At 38.6% G+C, this 11,474-nt stretch overlaps 1 protein-coding gene across 1 annotated transcript in view; it reads left to right on the top strand.

The window, feature by feature from the left end:
- Positions 1-2,147: 2,147 nt before the first annotated feature.
- Positions 2,148-11,474, top strand: part of LOC127630094 (schwannomin-interacting protein 1-like) — a 66,511-nt gene continuing 57,184 nt past the window's right edge. The window contains exons 1-2 of the mRNA XM_052107523.1: positions 2,148-2,344; positions 3,915-4,511. Of these exons, the coding sequence (XP_051963483.1) occupies positions 2,339-2,344; positions 3,915-4,511 (603 nt within the window). The 5' untranslated portion in view covers positions 2,148-2,338. The remainder of the gene's footprint in view (positions 2,345-3,914; positions 4,512-11,474) is intronic.

The raw sequence follows: 11,474 nt of genomic DNA, 5'->3' as shown, positions 1-11,474 counted from the left end.
AAGTATAGCATTTCGAAGATAATTATGAACAAGGCAGTGTAGGTGTGTGCAGCGTTTTGGGGCATTTAAGGGTCAGCTCAGCTCACACACAAAAACACACGAACGCACGCACGCACACACACACACAACACACACACAAAAACACATGCGTAGACACAGACACACACGCGCACACACAGACACAAACACACCCAGACAGACACACACACACATACACACACATGTTGGTCTACCTATCATTATGAGGACATTCCATAGACATAATGATTTTTATACTGTACAAACTAGATTATATCCCCTAACCCTAACCGTCACAAAATACTTTCTGCATTTTCAATAAAACATTGTTTAATATGTTTAAGCTATTTAAATTATGGGTACACTAGAAATGTCCTCATAAACCACATTTATAGCATAATACCCTTATAATTACCAGTTTGTAACCTAAAAAAATTTCCTCGTAAATCACAAAAACACGCACACACACACACAGAAGCAGTGGGGATTTCTTTAAGACTGCAAGGGAAGCTCAGCTTCCCCTATAATGTCAAAAAAATAATGGTCAAATATGTACTATTGTGTAAACAATTTATTGACTAAAAATGCGTTAGAACACGTTCATCTCGAAGACGAGTTCGTTCAGAATCAGCTACATTTCATATAGCAGGTCGGCTGACTCGATTTACTTCTCATACATTCTCGTAGCGTCAGTGCATTTCCCTGTTGAAGCCGAGCGTCCATTGACTTCAATGGGGCTGCTCTGAACAGTTTTTTCAGTGCTCCGAAAATAGACGGTCATTGGATAAATGCTGCGATTATGTCCCGCCCACGGACGCTCAGCGTCTCTGGGGGTGAATGAGGAGTGGGCTGGCCCGGACTCCGGGCTTCCGCGTGATGATTGGCGGATCTGTCGAAAGACTGCATCTCCTTTTGATTGACAGCGAATCTGTACTATAAGAAGTCACTGAAGCTATTTCGCGCTCAGTCCCATCGCGGATTTCTCAAGTGTAGTCGAAAGACAAACTGCTGCAACTTATTTCTTTATATATGTTTGGCGAAATTGCTAGTCAATTTGCATAATACATTTCACACAATTATACACCACATTCCTTGTTTCAGTTTTACCAAGTTTAATATATTTTGTTTTAGAGCATTCGTTCGTTCGTTCGTTCGTTCGTTCATTCATTCATACAGTAGGCTAGGCTAGTGTCGTACGGGTGAAACTGCGCACGATGGCAGACGGTGCTAATATTGTCGACCTGATTTTGGCGAAGCCATTTGAAAGTCTTCCTTACGAGGAAAAAATTAGAATTAAACAGCAGGGCAGATCAACACCTAAGATTGATTTAGTGCAAAAAATAAGGAAAAATAACAGGTCTTTCCAGCTCTCCTGGTATGACAAAGTTAGCTGGCTGACTGGAAGTGCTGTGACAAATAAAATGTACTGCTGGCCATGCCTCTTGATGAAACCATCTCACGGATGTGTTGTTTGGTCAAAAGTGGGGTTTGGAGATCTGTCTAACTTTGACAGGGCATATAAAAGACATGAAAAGAGCAATGAACATGTGAGTGCATGTGCAAGATTAAGTTGCATGGGCAGGATCAGGGTTGAGCATGCAATCAATGAAGGTGCTCGCATTCAAGTGACTAAACATAATGAAACAGTCAAACAAAACAGGGCCTTCCTAAACTGCATTATTAATGTAACATCCTTGCTTGGCCGACAGGAGCTGTCATTTAGGGGACATGATGAGAGTAGTGAATCATCCAACAAGGGCCAAGTAACACAATGGGCCAAGGTCGTTTAAGCAGCCTAGCTCTGCTGGCCATTGAGAAGACACTGGTCAAGTCACTGGAAAAGACGCCTAGTTGGTACGACAGAGTCACAGTGCATTTTCTCGAAAAGGAACGTAGGGCAGAATTTACTTTTATATAAGTTTATAATGTAGGCCGAAAATGAGCTTCCCCTCTTTGAAAGACCAGCAGCCGCAACTGCACAGAAGCTATCTCTCGCTTTCTCACACACACGCACGCACTCACGCACGCACACACACATAATCTCTCTCTCTCTCTCTCTCTCTATCACACACACACACACTGTTTAATGCTGTCTGTGCAGGCGGCTCAGTATGTGTTGAGACAGCTCCTCAGAGGGAGGGTTTGTCTATCCGCTGGAGAGTCGCCGGTCGCTCGGTCGGTGAACGATTCTATTTTTGACCGGCGGAGATCCGCCATGACTTACACCGCGGAAAGTGTGCGGCGATCCGGAGCTTTAATATGTGGCGCAGTGAACCGACAGTCCCGGATATAAACATGTCGTGAGAGTTGATCAGAGAAGATGACAGTGAGTATTGTATTAATGTGTGTGTATATGGATGTGAAGACTGTTTGAAGAACATGACATCACTTCAGACATGCTCACATTTCGTCAGCACACTGAACGGTTCTTTCCATTCATTACCATAATGCCCGATCTTCTCTTCAAACACTTTAACGTCACTGTTATTAACGCATAGATATGTGTACTGTTGTGCTTATGGAGACTTTATTACAGAACCGGGATGATTTACTGTTGTGAATTGGGTGAATTTTGTGCCACTGTGCCAGATTTGTGTGTGTGGTTTAGCGTTGGGGAGTCCGATTCATTTTAGTGAATCGTTTCGTTCGGACAATTCGTTTCAATGAACCGGTTTAAAAAAAGATTTTTGACCGTGTTATCGCTAAAAAAAAAAAAAAAGTAAAGTTGTTTCAATATTATTATCCAATACTATAATAATGAAAACTATAGGCTAATATGAATTATTCCCATTTTGTTTGCTTGATGGTTTCCATCCCTCAGCCTTGGGATATCTACCAATGTTTTGCGAATCGGTTCGTTTGAATCGGTTCAAAAGAACAATTTGTTTAACGAATCGGACAACACTACTCAGGTGTGGTGAAACTAGCGGTTCCCAACACATTTCTGTCCAGTTTTACGCGTTTGGATCGCTTTAAATGTCTACTTATATTTAAACGAACGTATACAACACATATAATGACTGGACAGGCTGCATTACATGTCGCCATTAGCGTTATAAACCCGGAGTGAGATTAAAGCTCCAGATCTCGACAGATCACGCTAGGACTCAATCAAACAGTTCAGTTTATTATAAACCTATAGAATAAACTGTAATTTGCACTGAATTAATAAACGAATATGAGTTGAATGTTCAGTCACGGATCTGATAAGCGCTTCGGAGATATCATGTCATTGAAATGAATGGATCATTCAGTCAGTCAGTCATGTTTGCACTTGATAAGCACAAACAGCATCAAACACACAGCACTGACTCGTTTAATTGATAATGATACATGATCCTGTCACAGTTATATGTGCATTTACACATATATATGTTCTGTACAGTAGTTAAATGTACCTGTAGTTTCAACAGTTTTAACTTGAGCTTTTAGTCAAATCTGAATAGTGCTCCATACTTGTTTACCTGTGAGATAATGCTAATGTTTTGGGCTCACGTGTGGAATCGTGCTCTTCAGGACCTGTATCCCGATCTTTTACATCACAACGCTCTATCAGTGGAGATACCGCTCAATCTGATCAAACAAGCTTGTAAATGTAGATGATGATGTAATGCAAACATTCAAATGAGTCATGTGCGATAGTAAAAGTGTTCAGATGTCAGAAGAGAGCGTCATGTGAGGAACAGAACGGAAAAGAAGTGTTTATGAACTGATAATCTGCTGTGAAAGTGAATAAAAGTTGTTGTAGCGACTTTAGTGTTCATTTCACCAGGAAGCCAGCCACATTAAAGTCATTTTGAACAAATGTAGGTGATTCTCTGAGACCAGGCTGATAATAGAATATTAGTGTCTTTTGATTTTTGTTGTTGAAAGTAAGTCTCTTCTGTGACTCGCAGGATTACCGGGAGGATGGCATGGACCTGGGCAGCGATCTCTCCAGTCGCTCCAGTTCTGAGTCCAACTCTAACAAGGTGACGCCATGTTCTGAGTACAAGTCTACTCCCAGTCTGGAGCTGGCCGGACTCGAGGACTACGAGGAAGATGAGGACTACCAGCAATACAAGAAGAGTGTGCTGGTGGACTGGGAGCGTGAGTATGGTGGAAACTATGCAGATAACCAGCAACTGGAGGACTTCTGCCACACCGGAGTGATCCATGAGTCCATCAACAGCCGCAGTCTGGCCGAGGAGTTCCAGAATGTCAAGAAGCCTGCTGATCCACCCGAGGAACTGAAGCAGAACGGGAACTTGATGGTGCCCTGTGCCCGTGCCCCATCGCCTGGTGAGTGTCAGACTCTGGGCAGATCCAGCCAGAGGAGAGCGGTGACGACAGGGGAACGAGTTGAAGCAGGAGGAGGATACAGAGAAGAATGTGTGGAGGAGAGCCAGCTTCCTGCCATGGACTGGGAGGCACTGGAGAGGCATCTGGCGGGTCTGCAGTTTAGAGAACAACAGAACCACAATCATGGCCTGAACCGCACCAACTCCACCAACGTGAGTCCATATTCATTCTTAATGGCTGTTAGAGAGAGAATGTTACATTTACATGACTGGCTGGAAAGACATCAAACATCAATTCAAGTATGTTTTGGGATTTTAAATACTTTTTTGCATCTCAGTTTAATGTTTAATGAGTCACTGTTAGTTGTCAAAACATTGCTCTGCTTGTTTGAGCATCTTGACATGTCTACTTTTGACTCAACCAATGGTGTGAGTTTGAGGCAGGACTTCCTGTTTGTTTGACCAATGGGATTCCACTTGCAACTGTGTTTGATGATGCTGCTGCCACAGAAATGATACACTTTAAAATATTTCAATGATTACTTTTATCGATAATTTGGGTGAATTTCTTTGAACATTTCTCCCCAAAATCAAAAGAGAGAAAATGTATACCATGCATAAATATTCAAGCCTATTGAAGATATTTTGAATTGAAGCATTATTTTCTTGACTTTAATGGGCCCAGATGTTTCAGTTTGGATTTATTTTGTAATTATCATTTTTCACAATGATGTGTCTCATTAAATTCTCAGTGCTGTAATAGTCACTTTACTGTATTACAGTCAAATATAGTAACCCAATAAGGGTGTATTTGTTAACATTAGTGAACTACATTAGTTAACATGAAATAACAATGATCAATACTTTTTCAGCACACATTAATGTTTGTTCATATTAATTTAAACATATTATACTAATACATTTTTTAAATTCAAAGTTGTAGACTATATGTTAACATTAGTTTCTAACAATGAAAATGTCTGTTTTCATAAATTAACAATCACCAAGATGAACAAATGCTGTAAAAATATATATTTTTAGTTCATGACACTTAATGCATTAACACGATAACAAATGGAACCTTATTGTTTTACAAAAAATACAACAGTTTAATACAAGGTTTTTATTATTATTTATTTAAATCAGCATATATGAAGAACTGTACAACAAATACTGCCATGATGTATAAATACAGTGGCAAGAAAAAGTATGTGAACCCTTTGGAATTAACTGGTTTTCTGCATGAATTGGTCATAAAATGTGATCTCATCTTCATCAAAGTCACAGGTATAGACAAACACAATGTGCTTAAGATAACACACACACACACACACACACACACAGTTAGAAACTTTCATGTCTTTATTGAACACATCCCATTAAACAGTGCTGTGGTAAAAGTAAGTGTACCCTTGGATTTTGGCAGCAATAACCTCAATCAAGTGTTTCTGGTATCTGCGGATTGCACAACATTCAGGATTTTGGCCCATTCTTCCTTACAGAACTGCTTCAGATCAGACATATTCTTAGGATGTCTGGTGTCTCTCTTGAGGTCATTCCACAGCATCTCTATTGGGTTAATGTCTGGGCTCTGACTGGGACACTACAAAAGTCATTCTGTAGTGAATTTACTTCAATGTTTTGGGTCATTGTCCTGTTGCATCAACCAACTTCTACTGAGCTTCAGCTAGAACCAGCCAACCTGACATTATCCTGTAGGATATCTGGATAAACTTGGGAATTCATTTTTCCTTTGATGATGGCGAGCGGTTGAGGCCCTGAAACAGCCACAAATCATGATGCTCCCTCCACCATACTTCACCGTTGAGATTATGTTTTCATGTTGGCATGTGGTGCCCTTTTTACGCCATACATAGTGCTGCACATTCTTCCCAAATAGTTCAACCTTAGTTAATCAGTCAAAAAAACATTTTCCCATGAACAGAGATGTTAACCAGCTCCAGTGATTCCTTCAAGTTTTTATCTGTCACTCTAGGTTTATTTTTTACCTCATTAATCATTCTGTGGTGTGCCCTTTGAGTCATCTTAGCTGGACGGCCACTTCTAGTGAGAGTACCTATAGTACTGAATCGCCTCCATTTATAGACAGTTTGTCTAACTGTGGACAGATGAATATCTAACGGCCACTTCTAGAGAAAGTACCTTTAGTACTAAATCATCTCCATTTATAGACCGTTTGTCTAACTGTGCACAGATGAATATCTAACAGCCACTTCTAGAGAAAGTACCTATAGTACTAAATCATCTCCATTTATAGACCATTTGTCTAACTGTGGACAGATGAATATCTAACGGCCACTTCTAGTGAGAGTACCTATAGTACTAAATCATCTCCATTTATAGACCGTTTGTCTAACTGTGGACAGATGAATATCTAACGGCCACTTCTAGAGAGAGTACCTATAGTACTAAATCATCTCCATTTATAGACAGTTTGTCTCACTGTGGACAGATGAATATCTAACCGCCACTTCTAGTGAGAGTACCTATAGTACTAAATCACCTCCATTTATAGACAGTTTGTCTCACTGTGGACAGATGAATATCTAACGGCCACTTCTAGTGAGAGTACCTATAGTACTAAATCATCTCCATTTATAGACAGTTTGTCTAACTGTGGACAGATGAATATCTAACGGCCACTTATAGAGAGAGTACCTATAGTACTAAATCATCTCCATTTATAGACAGTTTGTCTCACTGTGGACAGATGAATATCTAACGGCCACTTCTAGTGAGAGTACCTATAGTACTAAATCATCTCCATTTATAGACAGTTTGTCTAACTGTGGACAGATGAATATCTAACGGCCACTTCTAGTGAGAGTACCTATAGTACTAAATCATCTCCATTTATAGACAGTTTGTCTAACTGTGGACAGATGAATATCTAATGGCCACTTATAGAGAGAGTACCTATAGTACTAAATCATCTCCATTTATAGACAGTTTGTCTAACTGTGGACAGATGAATATCTAACGGCCACTTCTAGAGAAAGTACCTATAGTACTAAATCATCTCCATGTATAGACAGTTTGTCTAACTGTGGACAGATGAATATCTAACGGCCACTTCTAGAGAGAGTACCTATAGTACTAAATCATCTCCATTTATAGTCTGTTTGTCTAACTGTGGACAGATGAATATCTAATGGCCACTTATAGAGAGAGTACCTATAGTACTAAATCATCTCCATTTATAGACAGTTTGTCTAACTGTGGACAGATGAATATCTAACGGCCACTTCTAGAGAAAGTACCTATAGTACTAAATCATCTCCATGTATAGACAGTTTGTCTAACTGTGGACAGATGAATATCTAACGCCCACTTCTAGAGAAAGTACCTATAGTACTAAATCATCTCCATTTATAGTCTGTTTGTCTAACTGTGGACAGATGAATATCTAACGGCCACTTATAGAGAGAGTACATATAGTACTAAATCATCTCCATTTATAGACAGTTTGTCTAACTGTGGACAGATGTATATCTAACGGCCACTTCTAGAGAGAGTACCTATAGTACTAAATCATCTCCATTTATAGGCAGTTTGTCTCACTGTGGACAGATGTATATCTAACGGCCACTTCTAGAGAGAGTACATATAGTACTAAATCATCTCCATTTATAGGCAGTTTGTCTAACTGTGGACAGATGAATATCTAACGGCCACTTCTAGTGAGAGTACCTATAGTACTAAATCATCTCCATTTATAGACAGTTTGTCTCACTGTGGACAGATGTATATCTAACGGCCACTTCTAGAGAGAGTACATATAGTACTAAATCATCTCCATTTATAGACAGTTTGTCTAACTGTGGACAGATGAATATCTAACGGCCACTTCTAGAGAGAGTACATATAGTACTAAATCATCTCCATTTATAGGCAGTTTGTCTAACTGTGGACAGATGAATATCTAACGGCCACTTCTAGTGAGAGTACCTATAGTACTAAACCATCTCCATTTATAGACAGTTTGTCTAACTGTGGACAGATGAATATCTAACGGCCACTTCTAGAGAGAGTACATATAGTACTAAATCATCTCCATTTATAGTCTGTTTGTCTAACTGTGGACAGATGAATATCTAACAGCCACTTCTAGTGAGAGTACCTATAGTACTAAATCATCTCCATTTATAGACAGTTTGTCTAACTGTGGACAGATGAATATCTAACGGCCACTTCTAGAGAGAGTACATATAGTACTAAATCATCTCCATTTATAGTCTGTTTGTCTAACTGTGGACAGATGAATATCTAACAGCCACTTCTAGTGAGAGTACCTATAGTACTAAATCATCTCCATTTATAGACAGTTTGTCTAACTGTGGACAGATGAATATCTAATGGCCACTTCTAGTGAGAGTACCTATAGTACTAAATCATCTCCATTTATAGACAGTTTGTCTAACTGTGCACAGATGAATATCTAACGGCCACTTCTAGTGAGAGTACCTATAGTTCTAAATCATCTCCATTTATAGACAGTTTGTCTAACTGTGGACAGATGAATATCTAATGGCCACTTCTAGTGAGAGTACCTATAGTACTAAATCATCTCCATTTATAGACAGTTTGTCTAACTGTGCACAGATGAATATCTAACGGCCACTTCTAGTGAGAGTACCTATAGTTCTAAATCATCTCCATTTATAGACAGTTTGTCTAACTGTGGACAGATGAATATCTAACGGCCACTTATAGAGAGAGTACCTATAGTACTAAATCATCTCCATTTATAGACAGTTTGTCTAACTGTGCACAGATGAATATCTAACGGCCACTTCTAGTGAGAGTACCTATAGTTCTAAATCATCTCCATTTATAGACAGTTTGTCTAACTGTGCACAGATGAATATCTAACGGCCACTTCTAGTGAGAGTACCTATAGTACTAAATCACCTCCATTTATAGACAGTTTGTCTAACTGTGGACAGATGAATATCTAACGGCCACTTATAGAGAGAGTACCTATAGTACTAAATCATCTCCATTTATAGACAGTTTGTCTAACTGTGCACAGATGAATATCTAACGGCCACTTCTAGTGAGAGTACCTATAGTACTAAATCATCTCCATTTATAGACAGTTTGTCTAACTGTGGACAGATGAATATCTAACGGCCACTTCTAGAGAGAGTACCTATAGTACTAAATCATCTCCATTTATAGACAGTTTGTCTAACTGTGGACAGATGAATATCTAATGGCCACTTATAGTGAGAGTACCTATAGTACTAAATCATCTCCATTTATAGACAGTTTGTCTCACTGTGCACAGATGAATATCTAACGGCCACTTCTAGTGAGAGTACCTATAGTTCTAAATCATCTCCATTTATAGACAGTTTGTCTAACTGTGGACAGATGAATATCTAACGGCCACTTATAGAGAGAGTACCTATAGTACTAAATCATCTCCATTTATAGACAGTTTGTCTAACTGTGGACAGATGAATATCTAACGGCCACTTCTAGAGAGAGTACCTATAGTTCTAAATCATCTCCATTTATAGACAGTTTGTCTAACTGTGGACAGATGAATATCTAACGGCCACTTCTAGAGAGAGTACCTATAGTTCTAAATCATCTCCATTTATAGACAGTTTCTCTAACTGTGAACAGATGAATATCTAACAGACACTTCTAGTGAGAGTACTTATAGTACTAAATCATGTCCATTTATAGACAGTTTGTCTAACTGTGGACAGATGTATATCTAAACTCTTCAGGATAAATTTGTAACCCATTTCAGCTTTATGCAAAGAAGCGATTATTCTGAGATTTTTTTTGTGAGGCATGGTCCACATCAGCAGATGTTTCTTGTTAATAGCAAACTCAAAATGTGCTTTTTATAAGTTAAAGTAGCTCTAACCCACACCTCCAATCTCAATTCATTAATTACATTTCCAGATTTGCCAACACCTAACTCTAATTAGCTTTTGTTGAAGTCTTTAGCCTCGGAGTTCAGTTAGTTTTTCCACAGCACTGTCAATGTTTAATGGGATGTGTTCAATAAAGATATGAAAGTTTATAATTGTGTGTGTGTGTTGTTACATTACACACATTGTGTTTGTCTAAACATGTGAATTTGATGACGAGATCACATTTTTTGAACAATTAATGTAGAAATTCCAAAGGGTTCACATACTTTTTCTTGCTACTGTATTTTACAATTTAATTAAATATATATATTCACAATGCATTACATAATTATTGTTATTTTCTTTTTTTTTTTTTTTTGCATAAAGAGTATTTGGGTGTAAAATGTGTTTACTGAAAATAATGCCACAATGCAAAAAATCTTAATGGTCCCAAAAATAGTTATTTTCATTTACATTTAGTCCAAATTTTGTCCAAAGTGACTTACAAATGAGGAACGTGTATCAATAAAATAAATAAAATAAAAAAAAATATATATATACTGTATATACTTTAAATATTCAAGCTTTGATAAACAGCTTCTCACTGAGTCCGGCTGTTGTGTGAATGTTTGTGTGTCAGATCTCCATTATCTTACATGAGTGATATGGTCATTTCCACACACTGCAGATCAATGTGTGTTGTGTGTGCTGAGATGAGCACGTGTAATATCAGATTCAGCTTTATTGACAAGTGTGCTCACATTCAAGGAATTTGTCTTTGTGACAGGAGCTTCCATTGCACAACAATACAACAACAGCAGCAAGACATAGATAATAATTATAAATATATGTACATCCACACAGTCACACACCTTCATTCATACATATATACACACATACACACACGTAGTGCAAATCTAAAACAAATCCGTTATATAAGTACAAAAAAACTGTATATTATGTACAGAGCAATGTAAGTAATGGCAGAAGTGGATATGTTGGATAATATAAATAGACTTAAACTGTGTGTTGCACATAATTATTGCTCAATGGGGCAATTTAATTGTTCATTAGATGGATGGCCTGAGGGAAAAAACTGTTCCTGTGTCTGACGGTTCTGGTGTTCAGAGCTCTGAAGCGCCGGCCAGAAGGCAACAGTTCAAAAAGGTAGTGGGCAGGGTGAGTGGGGTCCAGAGTGATTTTACCAGCCTTTTTCCTCACTCTGGAAGTGTAGAGTTCTTGAAGGGGGGGTAGGGGGCAACCAATAATCCTCTCAGCAGAC

The sequence above is a fragment of the Xyrauchen texanus genome, chromosome 36 (genome assembly GCF_025860055.1).
Source record: "Xyrauchen texanus isolate HMW12.3.18 chromosome 36, RBS_HiC_50CHRs, whole genome shotgun sequence".
NCBI classification, from domain to species: domain Eukaryota; kingdom Metazoa; phylum Chordata; class Actinopteri; order Cypriniformes; family Catostomidae; genus Xyrauchen; species Xyrauchen texanus.
This window is presented reverse-complemented; position numbering and strand designations above follow the sequence as displayed.